The sequence below is a fragment of the Lottia gigantea genome (assembly GCF_000327385.1).
Source record: "Lottia gigantea unplaced genomic scaffold LOTGIsca_5, whole genome shotgun sequence".
Lineage (NCBI taxonomy): Eukaryota > Metazoa > Mollusca > Gastropoda > Lottiidae > Lottia > Lottia gigantea.
In genome coordinates, this window is record NW_008709715.1 from 5,045,816 (window position 1) to 5,067,639 (window position 21,824).

At 30.7% G+C, this 21,824-nt stretch overlaps 2 protein-coding genes across 2 annotated transcripts; both read right to left on the bottom strand.

The window, feature by feature from the left end:
- Positions 1-194: 194 nt before the first annotated feature.
- Positions 195-10,008, bottom strand: LOTGIDRAFT_210364 (hypothetical protein). The gene is made up of 4 exons (XM_009062105.1): positions 9,865-10,008; positions 6,134-6,334; positions 2,891-3,103; positions 195-2,605 (listed from the first exon to the last, which is right to left on the bottom strand). The coding sequence occupies exons 3-4, from the start codon at positions 2,988-2,990 to the stop codon at positions 2,304-2,306; spliced, it is 402 nt and encodes a 133-aa protein (XP_009060353.1). The 5' UTR covers positions 2,991-3,103; positions 6,134-6,334; positions 9,865-10,008; the 3' UTR covers positions 195-2,303.
- On the bottom strand, positions 9,833-21,270 carry LOTGIDRAFT_106176 (hypothetical protein; the record flags this gene model as incomplete). Its single annotated transcript, XM_009062106.1, has 3 exons — positions 9,833-10,008; positions 16,552-16,698; positions 21,111-21,270. 3 exons carry the CDS (start codon positions 21,268-21,270, stop codon positions 9,833-9,835), a joined length of 483 nt encoding a protein of 160 aa, XP_009060354.1.
- Positions 21,271-21,824: the final 554 nt, after the last annotated feature.

Below are 21,824 nucleotides of genomic sequence, written 5' to 3' on the forward strand. Positions count from 1 at the left end.
ATAATATCAGTAGTTCTTAAGTCTGCAGGCTAATGCCAAAATATTCTCAGAATGACAAACTAATCTCAGGGAAATACTGTATTTGGATGAGAAATTTGTAGATATTCCAAGATTACCTTCTTTTGCTTGGTGACAAACAATCTCAATTCATCACATTTCTGACAAACCTTCAACAAAAATCACAAGACAACTTAGTCGTTGATATACATTTATTAAATTATATATACAAAAATATACAAATAAACTTGATCGATTACAATAGATTATAAAATATGGATTTAAGAAGATAATCCACACTAAAAATTACTCTATTTGCAAATTTCTAATTGAGCAAAATTTATCATTGAGTTGTTTTTGAAAAATGATGCTCAAATAAAGGTTTGATTAGTCTTATTATTGATACACTATCTAAATTATCAGCATCCTATTAATTAAGTGCTTCATACAGGCCAGTTTTTAAAAATTGATTCTTCTTACAATACAAAATTTATAACTAACTTTCAAATATCTTGAAATTTTACTGGAAATCCTTTTAGAGAAAAATCATTTTTCCAGATATAGTTAACTAGGGAGTTCGCAACGATTAACTTATTAAATAACATATTTGTATAATGGTTATAATTAAGAAATGGAAATACAGCTTTTAAAGACTGTCTTTGAAATTCATAACCAAAAAATTCATAAAACAATGATTTCGCCCTCTTTTGACATTACTTTAAAAACCAAAATTAACTTAATGTACTAAATAAAATACTGGGCCATTGGGAGACAGGGTTAAGTCATAATTCCTGTTTTATTAAGTTAGCACACACTCCCCCTTAAAGAAACTTTGGCAGTTTAAAAATGTAAATATAAATATTATAAATATATACAATTATTTACAAAATCACAAAATATAACAAAGATATAACAAATATATGGATATTTACAATTACAAAGTTTGTAAAAAAAACGTAAAATGATTACAAATATTAAGAAACATTAACAAAAATGAAATGATTCTGTGAAAACGACACAAAACAATTTGTTTGAATTTATAAATTATTATGCTTAAAAGTATATAAAGGTACATGTATCATTAATATTATAACTGAAAGAAAGTCAGACATATTCAATGTCCATTTTACTACAGCATGAAGAAAACAAAATTTGCAAAAGTTTGAAAATTTGCTTCAATTTCATTCACTATGTCAAGCTATCTGGACACATTTTATATTTAGCCATGAATCAAGTCAACCATAGAAAGAATTGTTCAGTTTAGAAAATCTGACAAATATCAAGGGCAGGAAACATCAATGGCTATTCTCTGATTATTTCAGTGTAAACAAGTCTCTGAACTTATATTATAAAAGTAATATAGCTTTCTGGTTAAAAATACCAGATGCCATTTATACAGTCTGATTTACTTCATTAAATATATTGACAGATGTTGGTGCAATATTTATTGTTTTATAATACAAGATCTCATACTCCTCTGTATTGCCCTATTATTGCAAAATCAAACATACAAATCAGCATCAAACACCTATTGTTCACCTATCACAGAGTATAGTTGGTGCTAGTTACACTGGGCATACATGTACCAATTGATTACCTATTTAAGAGTTAAATATAATTGACTCACAACCTGTTGTTAACGGGTCTCTACTTTTATACAAAACATAACAAATACAATAAATAGAAATTATGTACATTATGTATGCTAATGTAAGTTGCTGCAGAACATTCCTGATTGCTAGACAGAGCACAGGAGATATCCAGAGTCTGGCGCACACTTGCAATTTTTCTGATGCTGATAATATTTTCATCCTAAATTACAGCTTGAGTATGGTGGTCAATGACAGCCATATTCAGGGACTTCTCTAGCTATTCAAAGGTGTCCTGTCGCCTTAATGCTGATTAAAATGTAGCATTCAAAAGACATTTCAGAATTATACCTATCTGCATTAAATACAAAATAAATTTGTATTTCCTCTATCAAGAACTTAATATCAATTTAAATAAAGGAAATGGAGCCCATTTTTTTCCAAATATTCCTGAGCTATCCATGTTCTTCATATTTACCTTCTGATGGCTGCAGATTTCTTTATAAACTCTTTTCTTTGGAACATGATTTTGTTGTTTGATGTAATTTTGAGTTAACTATACTCAGGTTGCTGCACACTTTGCCAATCAGTACTGTTCATGATGAAACACTATCTGCTAACTTACTGTAACTTAGTTTTAAAATGGCACTCAACAAACACAAGTTGAAGAACAAAACACAATAAATAACAGAATCCAAATAACAACACAGTCATAGTTCAGCCATAATAATTACTTAAACTTCTATTTCCAGGGTCATTATTACGTAAAGTTCCTCGCGGACTAAATCTCACAACCTCAATTCTATCTAAAGAGTCTGAACCATCTAACATGGGCGTCTCCATCGATGTATGATTATGGGAATTATAATTATGACTATGAGTAGGTTCGGTAACATCTAATTTAGCACGTATACTTCGTTTAAAGTCTGTACCGATTTTGATTAATAATGCTGTTAACATCAGTATGATTGCTAAACAAATAGCTATCACAAAATATAATATAACACGCTCTTCATTAGCTGAAATAGAAAATTAAATATAAAAGATAAATAGCTGATATAAACTTTTAGAGGCTGACCACTTTCTAATTTCTCAAAAACGTTAGCCATATAAAGATTTCCCATTTTGCAATTACTATCAAGGCCTTGTATAATTGAGGGTTGAATTTGGAATTTTTTCAATTATGTAGAATTTTCAAATTCTTGCTATTTTTTTGGTCTTTAGCCAAATCTTCCAAGCCATGTTTTTCAAGTTAAGCCGTGGACACACAACAGATCTTTAAGCCAAAAACTAACTTAACATACCTTTTAAGTAATGCCATGCATTGAACATTTCTCGCAGGAGTACAAACCAGGCATTTTGTTCCTTGGAACTACCAACGTCTATTTTAGCTGTGACGTTCATACAGATGACTGTTGAATCAGTTGTTTCTGATAAAACTTTCTTATCAATATTATCTTTGGTATAAGTTTTAGGTTCGTGTGGATCTTTCTCTATTATCTCTGGTCCAGCTGCATCTAAAAAAATAAACATCCCCGTTTAAGTTCAAAAACTTTTCCATCTACTCCATTTATTAGAATCTTTATTCCAACATCAAAAGTTTTCAGGTTTTCAGACCTTTGAATTTCGCTAACACTTTCAGAAGAAATTGTAAAAGTATTGGTCAGATTTAAGAAATATCTATCATTCAAGTATGAAGAAAATATATCCAACAGACCAAAACTTTCTTTTTCATTCTCTAAAAACTGAGCCTCTTAGAAAATCGAATAAACATATTAGTCCCTACCATTTTACCTTTAAAGTCATATCAGAGTTTCGAAATAACTTTAAGTAGCAATTGTTATACCAAGTAATATATGAACACTTTCTTGATTACATAAAGCTTTTGTCTACATGAAATCAGTCTTATTAGACAGCTAATCAATATCCCTTTCTTTCATTCTTAATGAATTCTTTTTAACTCAACCTCTATCAGAGAATTCTAGTTAATGTCTACTACTAACTTCTACATGAAATCAATCTTCAATTATGTCTTTTACTTTTTTTCAATTATTCAATGCAGATATTAAAATGTGCACTTAGGCCATACCAAAATAATTTTCTGTTCTTCGGGATTTGAAAAAAAAAAGGTACGAGCGAATGAAATTTTTTTTTTAATTTAAAAAAAAAATGTCTAAAAGTTAGTAATCATTGATTTGGTTGGTGCGATATAATATTTTTTAATTTTAAAAAAAAAAAATGTCCCTTCGTACCATTAAAATTTTCCAGCATGGATGATTTTGAATGTATTCAGTTAAAATAACAATTAATAGTATTTATTTATGGTGTAAAGGCTTCAAAACATTTTGGTATGGCACAACTAGCTGTTTTAAATTTGTCATGGTGCATATCGACATACCACAAAAAATTTGTAATCTTCCACAAAATTTCTTTTGCACAGATTAACTGGTCTTTTGACCAGCCATCATCAATTGTTTTGCACCAATCTAGCACATCACAAAATAGTTTTTGAGGTCCAGTTAAGGTTTTGTCAAAGACTGGTGGTGTAGGTTTTTCAGGAAACATTAATGTCTTTCTTGATGCCATCATAAAATTGAACACATTTTTATCACTTTTGGAAGTATTACAAACAGGTTCTTCAGACGAAGAATGAGAAGGCAAGTTAATTAAAAAGTCCACAAACTTGGATTTCAGTTCATCACACAGAGAAATTTTCAACAAAAGTGTAACTAAGACACCGCATGATTTTTCCATATTGTCCTTGATGTACACTTTTTCTGGGATCTGTGATATGCACGATTGAATTCCTGCAGATGCCAGATCATAAACATCTTTAAAATTGTTTTCAGGCTCAACATCAAACGCCATGTATGGCAAAATAAGTTTCTGGTGTGACCTAATTTTGATTACTAAAATCATTTTGGTAAAAAAGAAAAATACAAATATTAATTCTAGCACTGCATCGGCCATGCCTATTTCTGATAATTATCAACTTCCGGAATTTCGATGCGTTCGGTCGTCGAGAAAACATTCTTGCTTCAGCGAAGGGCCTAAACTACTGTACGAACTCACTCTTTCAACAGCTAGAACATGTTCTACTATAATTGTCGCAAGATGTCCACAAACTGACAAACGGAAATAGAGGGCGCAATTTGTTACTCCCGCTACCAAATTTTAGGCTTAGAGAAATAAAAATCAAACTAAAAATGAGAGCTAAACAATCATGTTATCTGATCAAATTAGAGGTATATAATTTTTTTTTTTAAATTAAAAATTCTTTTTTCAAAATTTTACATACGGGAGCTCTTTTAATACATACGGAATATTATTTTTTAATTTTAAAAATAAAATTTCGATTACGGAAAATCGGGTACGGAATTCCCGACGAACAGAATATTATTTTGGTATGGCCTTAAGGTTGTTCAAGATTATTAGATTTATGTGACAAGACTTTTAGCACTTAAACTACAGTAATGTTCAAGTTTTATTGAATGAAATTATCTTATCTAATTTACTTTTAAAAATGAAGATTCATTCTATTTCGCAAGATTGACAACTTGAATTTCAAAGGTCCTTCAACCTGCTCGTGCAATTGTATGGCCTTTCTCAAACTAACTGCTAAAACCCATTTACACAACTGGAATAATTTGCTGACGTAGACAAAGTCTTCAGACTCTCACTCACTGACTAGTAAATTCCATTGTGATTTTTCTTATATGTGCTTTCAGCTTTTAAATGTTGTTAAAATCATATCCCTGACTAAACTTTCAATTCACAACTACCATTTTCAATAATATCGCAAATGATGACATGATGACATCAAGCACTATGACAAACTAAGATACACATCTTCTCAAATGACTATATTTTATCCTACGATATAAAAATCACACCCAGTTAGTGTTGTCGAATTCAAGCTTTCTATTTTCACCTCCGTTTTAATGTGAGAATCAAAATATCATATTATTAAAAACATCATCACATATAGCTATATAGTCTGACTTGCCAAATTCACTTTATAAAATATAACTTAACCACTAATAACCAGCAACTTGCAAGATGATTTTAACCCAGAAGGAATGTTAATATTATTATGAGCAGGGTATGGTAATTCAAGCATGAGATGATTCTTGGAGCCAATATTGAGCTATACAACTAATATTATGATAGGAATATGATAAAATTGGTGATTTAAATTGAGGAGAACAAACATGCATGTGGTATATAAAGATATGAATTTTTATAACTATTTCAGAACACATCAATATGAACAAAATAAGAATTTGTGAACAGTTATTTAATGAAGATGACCCAAATCCATGATTTTAAAGTATTACATGATATCTAATATATAATACATACCTGGTTTTCAAATATTTTGACATTTTGTTTCAAACAAGAACCAATTCTTCTGACAAGACTCATCTTATATACGTTTCCACAAAAACTTGAAATATTTGAAAACCAATGATATAAACTAATAAATGAGTGATAACTAAAAAAGGATGGGGATTTAAATAACATGCTGTAGTAGATGTTATACCCACATGTAGTGTTACCTGCTGGTACTAGTTCAGGTTTACTAGTACTTGGTTTCTGGTAAATTGGTGGGGGCGTTATGGACGGTTTATTTATAGATTTAGTAGTTATACTATCAGCTGATACAGTTGATGTTATCAATTTCTCATCTTTTTTCTTTTTCCGTCGATTTCCTCTTCTCCGTAATTTCTTTAGAATATTTTTAGGAACTGAAATATAAAGATATTCGAGGCTAGGAATTTAAATGCAAGAAAACGGTCCTTTAAATCCTGTTTTTGCTCTCCAGAATGAATAGAAACTTTGTTGAGGAATCCAATATAGAAGCCAAATAGTCAGCAACTCAGCAAGCAAAGTTGACAAACACAGAGTAGAGTGGCATCAGGTAATACAAAAGGGGGAAGATCCTCAAAGTTGTTTTGTAATGCAGCTAAAATCAAAAAACATCAAGAACCTCAGAAGCTTAACAGCTACTGAATGGAAAATGACAACAGCAATATTAGTACTCACAATCCAGTTGAAATAAGAGTTTAAATTTTTCTACAGTAAACAAATCTATTCTAATAACAATTCCTAAACAATTGAGATTATATTTTACATTTGTTTATCTCTGCAAGTTCTAAAAGAAATCTTTAACAAGTAACCTTGTGTAACTGGAATAATTCCACTTTGATAATATAGTTTCCAGAAACTCCATTCTGTCATCACTTATACCTGTAATTCTAATACAACAGTTAACTTAATCTTGTTTCTGGCAATAGTTTTAAATCTATTCTAAAATAACTCAAGATATTTTCTTTAATGCTGAATAAAACCTTTATTTTAAATTAATTTTTGCAGCTAATCAAATAATTCAATTGATAAACTGATTTCTTCTATAAGAATAAGATAGTATCTAATGTCTACAAGTGAACATCAATTCAATGTGTCTTTCAACTTATACAAATAAGGTATTATAAAGAAGAATTCCTTTTGACCAAAACATTCACATTTTTCTGAATGAAAACTGAAAAAAAAAATTGATCTAAATACCTTCACTATTTTAAACCTAATTCAGAAAGAATTCCAAAACATATCAAGGCATTTGTGTAATTCTAAATTCTATACCATTCACAGTATAAGTGGGCCGTACCAGAGTGGATTAGTTTTGTCATTTAGTTAAATAATGACATTCTATGAATATTTTGGGTGTGAAATTTCACATGACTTCATGACTTGACATACTAACTAAATGAATTAATTATCATACTACTATTATAATATAGTTGAGTTAAGTACATTAAGCCAATGTAGGTTGTGTTAACTTTTGAATTTTCTAAAGAATAAGATGAGATTGGTAACACAATACGTATTGTGTACTTGCTTAGCATATTTAAATTCCAAATTCATCAACCTGATGACCTACATTAATGTAGGAAATGAACCTTAAACCATCCTCCACTTTAGAAAAAAGCCTTCAGACATCATTAATTTTACTTATCTATAGAAAACATTTTATTATTTTTATTCCTTAAGTTGAACTTTTATCTTCATTTCTATTTCTAAGCTTGAAAATCAATCAAGATTTGTCACATTTTTACGTCTTACAGCTTTAAATTGTCAACAATAATCTAACTTGTTTCCTAGTTTAAAGATTTAATATAGAGAAAACCTTTATACAGATTAAACTGTAAATCAATAGACTTTCAACCAATCAATCAAATCAGTAGAAATAGTAATGGAGATTTTTTTACCATTTGTTATAGTGATAGTACTAACCTACTGAATGCATGTCAACTAAACCTCATGGGACTAACATATGACGTTCTTGACTAAAGAGACTGTTTGATCCAGTATTTGAATTAAGCTAATGAGTTCTGCCATGAATGCCAATACAAAAACCATGATTTTCCTTCGCTTTTCTTCAATATCATCAACAGATAAGACTGATATTCTGATTATTCTGATTCACCTTAGAAATATTTCTATGTGACTTACTATGTATAACATTGGTCAGAAACACATTTCAGAGAAATACACTCAGAGCCATAGCATAAATATGACATGTGATATTTTGGCCTGGTGCCACACTAAGAGAGAGTTCGAGTCACAGTCAATTGACTACATACCTTAAACAACAACTGAGTGAACTGCACCTAAACACATGGAAATGATCATGCTTTTAAATTTATGATCGCTTCTCTCATCCATAGCTTAAACCAGGATTGTGATTTTTTTTCACAAGATAACAAATTCTCCCAAATAAATAATATGTATGTGAAGCATACTTGATCTATACATGTGACATTTCCTCACTTTAGGTAAGCCCAAGTTATATCTGTCTTAAAACTTCTTCATTGGACTTGGTATTGTTATATATTTTTGAAAACTCTATAAACAGCATGGGTTCTAATCTTGATCAGTATGTGAAAGTCTAGTTTCTAGTTGACTCGGTTGTAATTGGGTACGGATAATCCAGGAAGGATCAATGCCAAGATCAATGTCCAAGGACCAACTGGTAGAAAGAATCCTTGTGCATCTAAGTTGTTATCCTTGTAAAAAAGATAGCTTGCCAGGCAAGGTAATATACACCCACTGATAGCTTTGTTTGAAATTGAATATTTGTTAGAAAATAGCAAACATAGACACCAGGAAATATTCAACTTATACCCAAATCCATCACAAACTGTGCCATCACAAGTTAAAAATCAAACACATTTGTAAGAATAACGGCAATAACTTGTATTTTATATTTCAAAAGGTTTAGTTTTGATTGTGATCAATTTCATCAAGTTGTCAAATTTGTTTTAGACTTCTGCTTTGTAGAATAAAAATTTTCCGATTTCCATGATTTTTCTATAGGGTTTATCCTTGGGTGAATACGAACACTCATACCAAGTTTCGTCAAAATCTGTCAAGAATTGTGCCTTCTAGAGTGTTTACGAGCTAAAAAATGAACGGTTTGCAAGAACAAGGGCAATAATTCATACAAAATATTTTTCGATTTCGCTGATTTTCAATAGGGTTTATCCTTGGGTGATTACAAACACTCATACGAGGTTTCGTTAAAATCCATTACGTATTGTGCCCTGTAGAGTGATTACGAGCTAAAAATTGAACGTGTTTTCAAGAACAAGGGCAATAATTCATACTAAATATTTTTCGATTTCGCTGATTTTCAATAGGGTTTATCCTTGGGTGATTACGAACACTCATACCAAGTTTCGTTAAAATCCCTCAAGAATTATGCCTTCTAGAGTGTTTACGAGCTAAAAATTGAATGCGTTTTCAAGAACAAGGGCAATAATTCATACTTAATATTTTTCGATTTCGCTGATTTTCAATAGGGTCTATCCTTGGGTTATAACGAACACTCATACCAAGTTTCGTCAAAATCTGTCATGAATTGTGCCTTCTAGAGTGTTTACGAGCTAAAATTAACAAGGGCAATAATTCATGCTAAATATTTTTCGATTTCGCTGATTTTCAATAGGGTCTATCCTTGGGTGATTGCAAACACACATACTAAGTTTCGTTAAAATCCGTCAAGAATTGTGCCCTGTAGAGTGTTTACGAGCAATTGTGGACGGACGGACGGACGGACCGACGGACATGGGTGACGACAATATACACCCCCCATTTCATGAGGGCGTATAAAAATGTTGTTTCTTGTCGTTCTTTTAAAAAGTAATGGAATGAGAAAATGTCCTACTTTTTTGCTCCAAACTGAGCTAATGAAGATGGATGAAGAAGTGTAACTTACCACAGATATAGGTAATATTAAGATATTTATTGATTCCTGAGGGACAAGGATTACCAAAGATATATTCTTCAGCTTCTATATAGCACTGTTTTTTACCATGACATCTCTTAGTTACTTCTTCTACTACATTCTTAGCTTTACAATCTGAAATAGACAATAAACAATGTGAAAGAATCTTTTTCATAAACCAATTTGGCACTCTGTTTGTTATCAAACACTCACATAGTTGTGAATGACATTCAATTCCAAACTGATTGTTGCTACAAAATCACTACATAAGGCATGTAAATTCATCATTGTCATTCACAATTCTCCAAACCAAATTTTGCACACAAAAGTGCACAACATCATAAGAATCGTACAAATCAAATAACCATCAAGTAACTTGTCATTCCTTCCAAACCAAAACTTTCTAAATACCAAAGGTATAAATATCACATATAAATTTGGGAAATTCAAATATAGAATTTCAGAATTTAGATTAATAAAGTATGAGTCACCACATAACGTGTCAATCCATTCCAGCCAAACAGAACTTAATATCAAATATAACTTATAGAAATTCAAATATACAATTTCAGAATTAAGATTATATATTCATATCAAACTTTACCCACCAAAGTTTGTCACTAAACTAAATATCAAGGACATATATATCACATGTATTTTCACTATACTGAAATTTACAATTCAAATAATAACCTCTAAACAAATATTACTCCCTCTCTTACACCATGTGTTCAAGTGTACTGTATAAAACTTAATTAACATATTCCAACGCCAATTTCAACAAATATTTCAGCATTCAAACAACATGAGGGGATATACATCAAAATATCTTACACATTCCTATCATGTCTAAAATATAACTTGTGTCAATTTTGATCAATCATCAGTCTACCTGTAATTACTCTAGTAATATGATCTCTAATCATATCTATTATTGCCAAAACTTTACTGGAATATTTGAACAAAGTCATGTTTAAAAATTTTGCTTATTCCTTTCTTTTTAACTGTGCTCAATGTATGCTGCAAGCAATGAGCTTATTATTTTCAACTCTTCCTCAATTCGCAAGCACCCTTATAAGTTCTAATTCAGCTGAACTATCTGATAGTTGAGCGATGATCAAAGGGCAATCTTACTAACACTCAGGCCCGTAATCAGACTTGATTGTTCAGAGGAGCTAATAATATATATAAGAAGAAAAGGTGTATGTATTCAAGTGTTTCAACAAAATTGGTTAGTTGTTAGAATTTTCTCAGGGGGCAAAAAATCTAATATAGAAGTGTCCAGAAATAGATTCAATCTACCACTCACACATAAACCATGTAGAGCCCTTGACAGAACCCCTTCTAGGCAATACTCCTGATAGAAACAGAATTAATATTTTTAAGACATATAGAAGTAGTATGGTTACATTAAAACACTATATTGATATACTACTCCATATATCTTAATGTTTTAATGAAACTTAATTAAATTAAATTTCTAAAAGCTTGAAATTCAAGAGTTTAATATAGTTTCTGCAACCATGGTAAAGTTAATTGAATATCTAAGTCATATTCACTAACAACCAAACTATCTTAAATAACATTGTACCTCATAATATTACTCAATATCAACCTAGACTTCTACTCACAGCTAATCTATCTCAATTAAATAATGTGTTCACATGATTAATCATGAATGTGTCTGACTAGGTCCTAGTCAATTCTATTTCCTCTTGATGGATGTTTAAAACATCTTATTAATTCTTCACCTAATTAATTAGCTCTTAGTAAGATGTGTTTGATCAAAGTTAAACATGCTATAAAGTTAATGAGGCATAAAGTGTCTGTAATTTAATAATATTATATATCTCATAAATTGCCAATGATTCCCAGTTAATGCCAAAATCTATAATTCTATATAAAGAGAATGGTAGGCAGAAGGCAATCGTCTTTTTCAACAAGTCAGAACTATTACTTTTTTTTTAATGTGTTTCACTGTAGAAGATAAACCTTGATAAATATTCATGAAGTTATTTTCAAAAGGAGAAAATCAACATGCTTGTAGATAGCCATTTTACGTTTTGTTCTGTAAATTTGAGTGACAGAAACCCCTTTAAAAATCATTTTATTAGTCAAAATTTATCTATGTCCTGCAGTTGAGCAAATAGTTAATAACTTTCCTGTTGTTAGCTGCAACAAGCAGATCTTCCACAACACTGAATATAAATTTCAATGAAAGCACAACGTGATGATCCAATGGAACATGATTTTTTGTAAGGCTAAACACACCTTGTATTTTCCTGATCACTTTCCTTAACACCTTAAATCAGAACCCTCAAGTTCAAGGAGCACTAAATGTGAAACTTTCACCACAGATATTGGTTCAACACAACATCAAATACAAGTTTTACTTGTGATCTTCTGAACACTAGACATAAACAGAACATCAAATAATCACAAAATTCAACTTTCCTGTTATGCTTTTTTTTTTAACTGTAATTCTTTAAGACACTGCCAGAGATGAAAAAAAACAATGCGTTCTGTAATGATAGGTGTGTATACTGGTAGGTGATTTAAACAAACCTCAATATCAATTAGACATATGTTCTAGTAAGACTATCTACCAATATAGACAAGAATGTAGACTGTCTATTTCAGTTTCATATAATAAAACTAATCAAAGAGCAAATCTCACATTTTAGAGGAAACATCAGTTTAAAAAGGAAATTTCATTCAGTAAATTTATCCTATGTTTTATATTAACAATAACATCTTTGTATGAAGAATGTTTTATGCAATACAATCAATTGTGTTAAAAAAAAACAATCACAAAACAGAATTGTATATATTATTTTTTTACCTCCAATACGGCTTGTTATCTTTCAAAATTATGTTTAAACCTGATAGGTTTTGATGTTTTTCATGGTTTTTTTTACCAATTCTTAGTAATTCTGTATTTTGTTATAAAATAGAACTGGTGATCACAGAGAGTTTTTACATTCTAATACTAACTCTTTTATCAAACACAAGAAGTATGGAATTAACGTGGTACTAAAAAAGATCAGCATTTTTGATGAAGCATTAGTACAGAAAGATCAATTATGATAAAATCTGATTCATGACCACTTATATATGATAAGATTGCTTGCCAGACAAGGTAACATATACCCACTGCAGCTGTAGGAAATGATGACAGTGTCTTTATTAACTGAGTCTGTTTTCACTACAGCAAGGGCAATAACTCAAAAACAACTGTCCAATAATTGCCAAATTAAAACTTGACTGAGAATTCATCAATACCAAATTTGATCATGATTAGATAAAAACTGCAGGCTCTATTATGTCTACAAGAAATTTAATGGATGGGAGCATGGGAATAAAGCCAATATACATCAACGTTTCCATGTATGCATGAAAGAGGGATGCATCAATAATTTGCTTGGTACCTTGTCTTTCTAGCATGACATTGGTTAATAAAAAACATTCTTTATTTGATTACTATAATATACTAATATTGTGATGATAGGCCTGAGATATGAAATCATTTTCTCCTTAAGCATAAATTTACAGATCATAGAATCAGCTTATACCTCCTGTGACAGTGGAATAAAAACCATTACTCAAGTTTTATCAATAATCTACAGAGTAGAATTCCTTTTAATCTCTTTATTCTACACTGGAATAGGAAATCAATAAATATTCAAATTCTTGGTGTTACATTTTATCTCTACAAGTAGTTAGAGAATCAAAAGCTTTTCAATTTCCTGATGATAGAAAATAAACACTAAGCAATGCAGAATCTCTTAAATTAATGACAAGTCGAGTTGCAGAGTGGTAATAGGTGTTCTGTAAAGGCGTACATGTCCGTTTACCTGGATATCGCTTATAAAAGTTGAAAAGATATCCAAAAATTGTAACAAATATACAGACTTAGCACTGCAAAATAGACAAAATCTAGATGCATCACCTCATCTTCAACATGGACATATCTTTAAGTGTATGGAATCAACAATTGTCCAAATTCTTCAAATTGATACTTGAATCAAGAAACTGTTTAGCAAAACAACAGATGTCCCAGTTCTCCTCATTATATTGCATTTGTTTTGACATCAGAAATGCACATTATTGGGAATTTCCTTTTTAAAGACCTTGCCATTATAAAATTCTCTCAGAAGCTTCTTATTTCTGAACAACCACAGACAAGAGTTTTAAGTCTATACAGCTAAAAGAATCTAAGCTCTATTCAGAATCATTTTACATGTCAGTCCCTACATCCTACAGAGGAAAACCCGAGATGGAATACCTGAAGAAGCTCCGCCAATACCAAGAATTGGGATCTGAATTGAATTAGTAGTCAAACTTGTTTAACGTATTCTGTTCCAATATTTTGGGAAGAAAACTTATATTAATGAGTGACCACATGTCCAGAGGAAAACAAAGACTAAATCAAAGTTCTGGTTGTTATTATCTAAAACTAACAAGATTAAGGTATTCACATTCATTACTTCATCTCATAAAATAAATTGGTTAGTTGGATTATCATTTATGTGTGAAATATTCAGACTAGAAGCCTTTTTTTCCCTAAATCTTATAACAGTTAATTCAAAATCAATTTTAGTCATTGACCAATCAAATAAAGAGATTGTTGAAATCATTTTAACCAAAATATGCACAGTTAACAAAAAATCATATAGGGCCTACAATGTATTAGAAATCACAAACTTGAAATTTTTTGGCCTATGATGCAAACTGATCGCACAAAAAGTATACTGTTGATCATAGACAAATTCGAAGATGTGCGAACATTAACTTGGCCTCCCTATGATAATCATAAATATGAAACTGATGTTCATAATAATAAGCAATATCAATATTTAGCTAAATCAACCACAAACTTAAATAATAGCAAAAGAGAAAAAAATCCTTTAAGACAATACTATGCAATAAAACTAGTGAAAATACACAAAACCCACAAATACTGTACTTACCTTAGGATGAGAAACATTGGCACTATAATAACTATCTCTACACAATACACTAGTAATATATGGTAATAGAATAACAACTCTACTGACAACTTAAACACAGAAATTACACCACTTATTCACATAAATAGCCCAACTTGCTGTTATCATGAATAACAACATTGAGTATGACCTAATGTTCCAATGAACATATGTGATGGAAAATGTCAGACACTATAGAAGAGAATTGAACTAGAATTGTAGTGAAAATATTGATTAGTTCTTCAAGCTATCTATTCTACTGTCGTATTGAAAGACTTTCTTAATATTAACACTTTCTCTCTAGCCTTTCACTTACATCTTTCCTTCCTTTACATTCACTAACATGTGTCACAGTCAATAGTAGGCTCTGATCTGTTTATTTAATGTTTTTTATCAGACATGACTGGCAAATACAGTAGTATCACACTCTGTCCTTTGATCAGTTTATTTTTAACATTTTAAAGATATAACTGCTCATATAGCATATAATCATTCAGAATTTTGATCAGGACATTTTTTTTTTAGTTTTTAAGATACATGACTGACAAATATAGCATTTTCAATACTCCTTCACTCAAAGAATTAGAATTAAAACCCCACTTGTTCTTTAAATAGCATCAATACGATACTAATACTGCAGAAACATCTTATGCTGTAAAAGAACTATTGATTGATAAGACGATACATCAATGTTCTTAAAATTTCTATCATTATGACATAAAAAACGTAACAAGATAAGACTAATGTCAGTTTAAGACAGTCTTCTTTACACTTGATTCACTACACTACTTCCACTGTCTCCATTGGAAACAATTTTTAAAACCGATTTGAAATCAGCAGATATTTAAACTGACCAATGAGAAAAAGACATTGTCAAATAATTTGCATGTAGTTTGAGTCAGTATCATGATGACACTTGTTGTATTTTATCATCAATACAATATAATTAACCTTCACTCAACAACTGGGGTCCTTCATGAAAATATTTTCAATAATACAACACATGGACAACCTTTTTCCATCAAATATTACAAATCAAGAACTATATCTCCAATGAATAAACCATAAATTGTCAAGATTAACTAATACCAACTTGTTTAGAAAAGAACATCCAATATCAAAAGTATTCAGTTACATTTCCAACAACTTGGTGTGTATTAGAGAATATTAAACTACTGATATTACACTGATAAAGATATAATAGCAGACTGTATCATAACTTAGATAATAGACACTAGTCTTAAACTGTAGAAAATATAGAGTAGGGTGTGACATTTCTTAAAATCATTTGATAAAACTTTGCAGTTAAAGGGACAGATGTGCCATTTTGGGGTTTGATTTCAGTCTTGAATATATGTAAATAGTTTTCAGAAGTACTAGAAATGTACGAAAATCACATAATTCCTTTAAAATTACTTCGAACTAGAAATTTTACTCACTACCTGTCCCTTTAAAAAAATAGAGTTTTATGTGTTAGTTTTTTTAATTAGAGAAATGAAGACAGGCAACTGTGCTGTGCGTACGGATGGAAATTGCCAGTGGCATGCTATTCCTGCAGTTTCCAACTGTCATAGCACACAGGGCCTCAGTTTTATCACTGACACGAGGAAACTAGATTGAAAAATGTCAGCATTGGAAACTTTGTAGCACTTGTAGTTGTTATCCAATCATAAAATGAACAAATACTTACCTATAAACCCTTGTTTATTAGATTGACATCTACTTGTATCATTTGGTGTACGACCAAACATAGCAGAATATATAGCTATTCTAGATGATCTTTTACACCATAATCTCATCTCTTCTCCTTCACATACTGATTCACTGGTAAACTCATCTGCAATAGAAAGTTGTATAAAAATAATTAAATCATATTGATAGAAAAAACCTTTGTTTGCAACTCACAAATATCAGCACAAGAGTAACATGTCTAAAAGAAACATACTGAATTACATCTTTTTTAGTAAAAATAAAAGACTATTAAGGAGGATAAATATCATGAGATAACCACTTCAATCTGAAATTTCAGATTAAACAATAAACAATCACAAATCTTATAAAGCCAAATGTTATAAAACCTTTATGATTGTCAAGAGGAAGTTTCTTTAAATAGGTACAATTCCATGCTAAATCCATTAAAATAAATAATATAATCCAACTAAGTTGCATCATCTTCACAGAGTTATTAACACTAAACACCTCCAAGACACTAGAATTAAACTCTGCCCTCGGCATCATTGCAGAAATGATATTCAATGGTTCATCTTTGACCATTTTTCTAATATGTTTAACATGTTTCTCTGAAGAGAATATCTAATTTGTTTATTCAAAATATTAAGCATATTCTTGATAATGGTTTCCAGACTCAGAGGTTTATCATATTCTACATTCAAAGAGGTTCTTCTCAGGAACACACCAATGTTTTAAAGCTACTTAAGAATTAAAATGGGGAGGCCTAGGTTCCAAATATCAGGATTTAGCAATGAGTTTATATTCTAAACAATTTAAATGATTAACATATTGTAAAAATTACTAATAATACAGAAAACCATATTTATTTTTAAACTAAAATAACAGGAACTGTCATGAGTTCTGTTTTCTTTGACTGGAAGGCAGATGTTTCACAATTCTTTCAGTTGCATTTATAATATGAAAAACTTCTTTACATCGGGATCACAGACAGAGACATACATTTCTTTAGGCATACATTTAAAGTAAGAGAAAAATAACACATCTGATTGACAAAAGAGATGGTAAAGAGGCTCTATTTAACTTTCTATGCTCATCAGCGACACAGATAGCATGACATTGAAAAATTTGATATTACAAAGGACATTTGGTATTATTAAACAGCTTTGTTATAGTGATGCCATAAAAGTACAGGAACCACAGACATCTGATGGAAAATTGGAATGTTGCAAATTGAAGCTATAAATAGTCCCAAATACATAAAGAAAGGTAGAAAACCTCTTTATAACCCATTTTGGTGCTCCTTTTTATTAATGCACGATTGGGGAAAAAGGCTTATGTCTACGCCTCTCCAGAACATTGTGAACCTTATTAAGGCTTAAAATAACCCTCACAAACCACTGCAATAAAAACTTACAACCACCATTATGCTGTACAAATCCAATCAATCTTTGTAGTAACTTAACAACTTGTTTAATAGAACAACCACTTAAACTACATAGATGATTTTCTATCCAACTGTTCCACCATAAAGTAAACGACCAGGTGAGAAATAGGTAAGAAGGGAGATTACTAATGTAAGAAAGGTTGTTTCATTGAACTAAGAAACCTGTCAAGGATAAACTACCATACATAAGCTGAAATATTAAGACACTGCAGTCCAATAAAAGCCTGTAGTTTAGTACTTCTGCATTCTGAATTTCAACTTGTTTTAAAAGCACAACATATGCAATGGATCTTTAAAGGGACAAGTGCGCCATTTTCGGAACAAAACATGTTTGTCATTTTCAGGGTTGATTTGGGTTTTGAATATATGTAAAGTCTTCAGAAGTACAAGAAATGTATGAAAATAACATAATTCCTTTTAAAATACCTCACATGAGGAATTTTACTTTCGATTTCATGTCTCATGTCTGGATGGGGCAATCAAGTCTGAAAACAACCCAGGACCTGAAATCCAGTCCACAATAAATCAGACTACTACAGACTGGTTGATAATATATCATGTCAACCAATATTGACTGATTATAACTGGTTGATTTTAAAACAAATGTTGACAGAGTTCAATCTATCATCAACATTATTAAATAGACTTTCAGCATTATATCATTTTACTTCTCATATTTTAGAGAATTTCATTTAAAAAAGATTATTTAATGGATCTAGTCAGACACCCTGGAGATATTTCTACGTCAATATAGAACTAGACTCCCATCAATATATAATCTTCTACATTATATATACTGGTAGTGACTTCTCAGCATCATTTTATCATAATCAACAAATGAAATGATCAACCAATTTCTTGATTAGATTGTGCACAGGGTTTTATTTGCATTGAATGCTTGATTGGCTCTACTTATTAACAGATGTAAATTTGGTTTCAATCTGACAGTAAGCCATTGAATCTGTTTCCTATATTGATAATTAAGTCTCTTAATGGTCCTGGTTTGAATTACTCTTCAGGCAGGAAAATTTGATGACATCCCAAGTGCTTTCGCTTTTTCAATCTTCTCTTCAAATGATCAATATTTGAGTTAAAATCAATAAGGTTTAATCTAAATATAGACCCATTAATCCTCTGTTATTAATTAATTGATCCTGAGTAAAATACTTCTATAGAATTATAAAGAAGATAACAATAGAGGCTCCAACAGTTGGTATAAATAATAACTACAAACCTTTATCATGGGTTACTATATATTAACAATTATAAATATAATAAGCTTAGAGGTCAATACTAAAGCTGAAATAATATTCAGACCTCTTCAAGTATTCTTAATATTAAATCAGTGAGCCCTGTCTTTCAGGAGTACATCTTTTCAGCCATCAGACTTCACATCTGTAATTCTATTGCCAACAAGAATACAACTCAAAAGTACAACAAACATGTGAGATAAAATCCAGTTAAACTATGTTTCATGTTGTCATCCTCGTATTCATCTGTTTATTTTAAAGCCTTTTCATGTAAGTCTGATGAAACTGGAGATACAACCTTATGATATTAAAAAGACTCTAAGTTATTGCCCATATGACCTGGCACGTAGAAATTAGACATGCTAATGAATCTTGCTTAGATTTATGGCAAATTTGATAATTAGAATATATTTAGATTTTTGTTAAACATGACTGGTAGGAAAAGGCAAATCAACATTCCTGAATTATAATTTCACACATAACAATATATTTTAATACAACATTATATATTAGAATTGTAACAAGTTTCTAACATCATTGAATCAATTAGAGAGTATTTTTTATACAACTTTGCAGCCATCAATCAACCAATATTTTTTCTAATCAATTAACTCGTAAAATAATGTGAATATTCTGACCTTTTATACAGAGATAATAATGATGATTGATTCTCAATAGTCTATATAGATACATAGTCCGAAACTATTGCTAGTTGGACCTGGTTTGGATTATTGATACAGTACAAAGAAGAATTAAGTGAAAACATAAAATACAGTACAATATGCAACCATGATCTGCTGTTTAGCATACTCAAGTTGAGATTCTGGTTGGCCATCACTCAGAAATCGTTCTAGTTTTACTGAGTGTGGCTATGCTATGCGTGTGAAAGGAAACATGTTTTGGATTAACAGACATTCTACCATACTGTATATCATACTTTTTTTTTTCAGATACGAAAAAAATTGTCAGACTTTAAACATTGGCTCTTGGTAACAATCTGGGAAATGTCAAAATTCAAGTACCTTTCATGAATACATTTCTGTTTTTAAGTACTGTAAAATGTTCCTCCTTACAGTAATAACAACATCAATAATCCCTGCCAATTTTAATATCAATTTCTACATTGTTCTTTATCTTAGCTATATTTTTAATATATCATACTTGATCCAAGACATGTAAAGCTATACAGAGAGAGGATTGAAAACATCTTTTCAAAATGGTCTTCAAATCAAAATTTGGTGTCTTAAGGCCTCATTTGTACTAGTGATCAGCCATCAATTTGAAAGCTAATTTCACCACATGATGAGGTGTAATTTAGAGAAGGGGGTAAGTTGAAGGTCAGTTTTTGTCAATAGATTTATTTGAGTATGACCAATGTACTAAAGATAATAATACTGTATATTATAATAATACATCATTAACTTCCAATTGGTCTTTGATCAGTTTCTATATACCCCTAGTTATCATTATACAGAAAGGTCATTATTAAACTGGTGTATCATTAACTCTCTAATGATGAAACATACCTACATCTACCATTATATATGATGGTCATTACATGGTGGACATCACATGACATTAAGAGCGTAAATAATACTTTCATATTTGATGTATCATTATGTATATAGATCATTCGCTATTTAACTTTAAGCTTGAGACCACTACAACAGTACATTGGAACTGGAGTCCCATCACCATAATCACATTGTAGTCAATATTGCCTCAAAAGACAATGCATTTCCCTGTATTGAGTACCAAATACCAGTTTGCATCTATGGTTGTCAATGTACCATCTATTCGAGGTCTCTAAGCACACGACAATAAGGCACGTATCACGAAACTTATAAGGTAAAATGGACTTACTTGGTCTACATTGATAATGAACCTCAAGATATTTAGATGTATCAGGACAGGGGTCTTGTTGAAATGTTTCTGTTCCTGCTACTAAATGGCACTTGTTTAAATTTTCACATTTATCTAATAGCACCTGAAAGTAGAAAAAGGAAAAATAATCATTTCTCATTCTCTGTCACACAAATATTCTAATGCTAAGAATTATCATAACAAAGAAGCTTATTGGGATTATAATAAACATCCAATTGGGATCATCAAAAATATCAGAACACCACAAGGGATTCCCAAAAATCATCTTAGAATTGGCACATTCAAATGACATTAATCATACAGAGTCAAGAGTCTAGACTAAGAGACAATTTCAGGAATCACAGACAGACATATGATGAGAAACCATTACTCAGCAGCTTCCAATCAGACTTGTAACTCCTTGTAGGTCTTTAATCAAAGTTCTTGTAGGTTTTCAATCAAATTCAAAGAGATTCAAAAGCAATTCTCTAGATTTTGTATGTGTATCTGGGGCAATCATAGCATTTATTTGCACCATTTGAATTTTCTGTCAGATATGTGTTGTGATTGCTGTAATAGTACAGCTTGACTAGATAATGACACCACTATTGCAACTATCACATATGACTTGGAAACCTTGTTAGAATCTCTGTCTTTAGTAGGTTTTAAACAAATTTTAGTTCAAATTCTTTGCAATTTTTTCTAAACAAATCT

Excerpts from the sequence above, each read along its gene's own strand:
- LOTGIDRAFT_210364 (XM_009062105.1), bottom strand. The coding sequence starts at position 2,990 with ATGAACGTCACAGCTAAAATAGACGTTGGTAGTTCCAAGGAACAAAAT. Across the intron at positions 2,606-2,890 it reads TGCATGGCATTACTTAAAAG|CTAATGAAGAGCGTGTTATA; the intron begins GTATGTTAAGTT and ends TTTCTATTTCAG.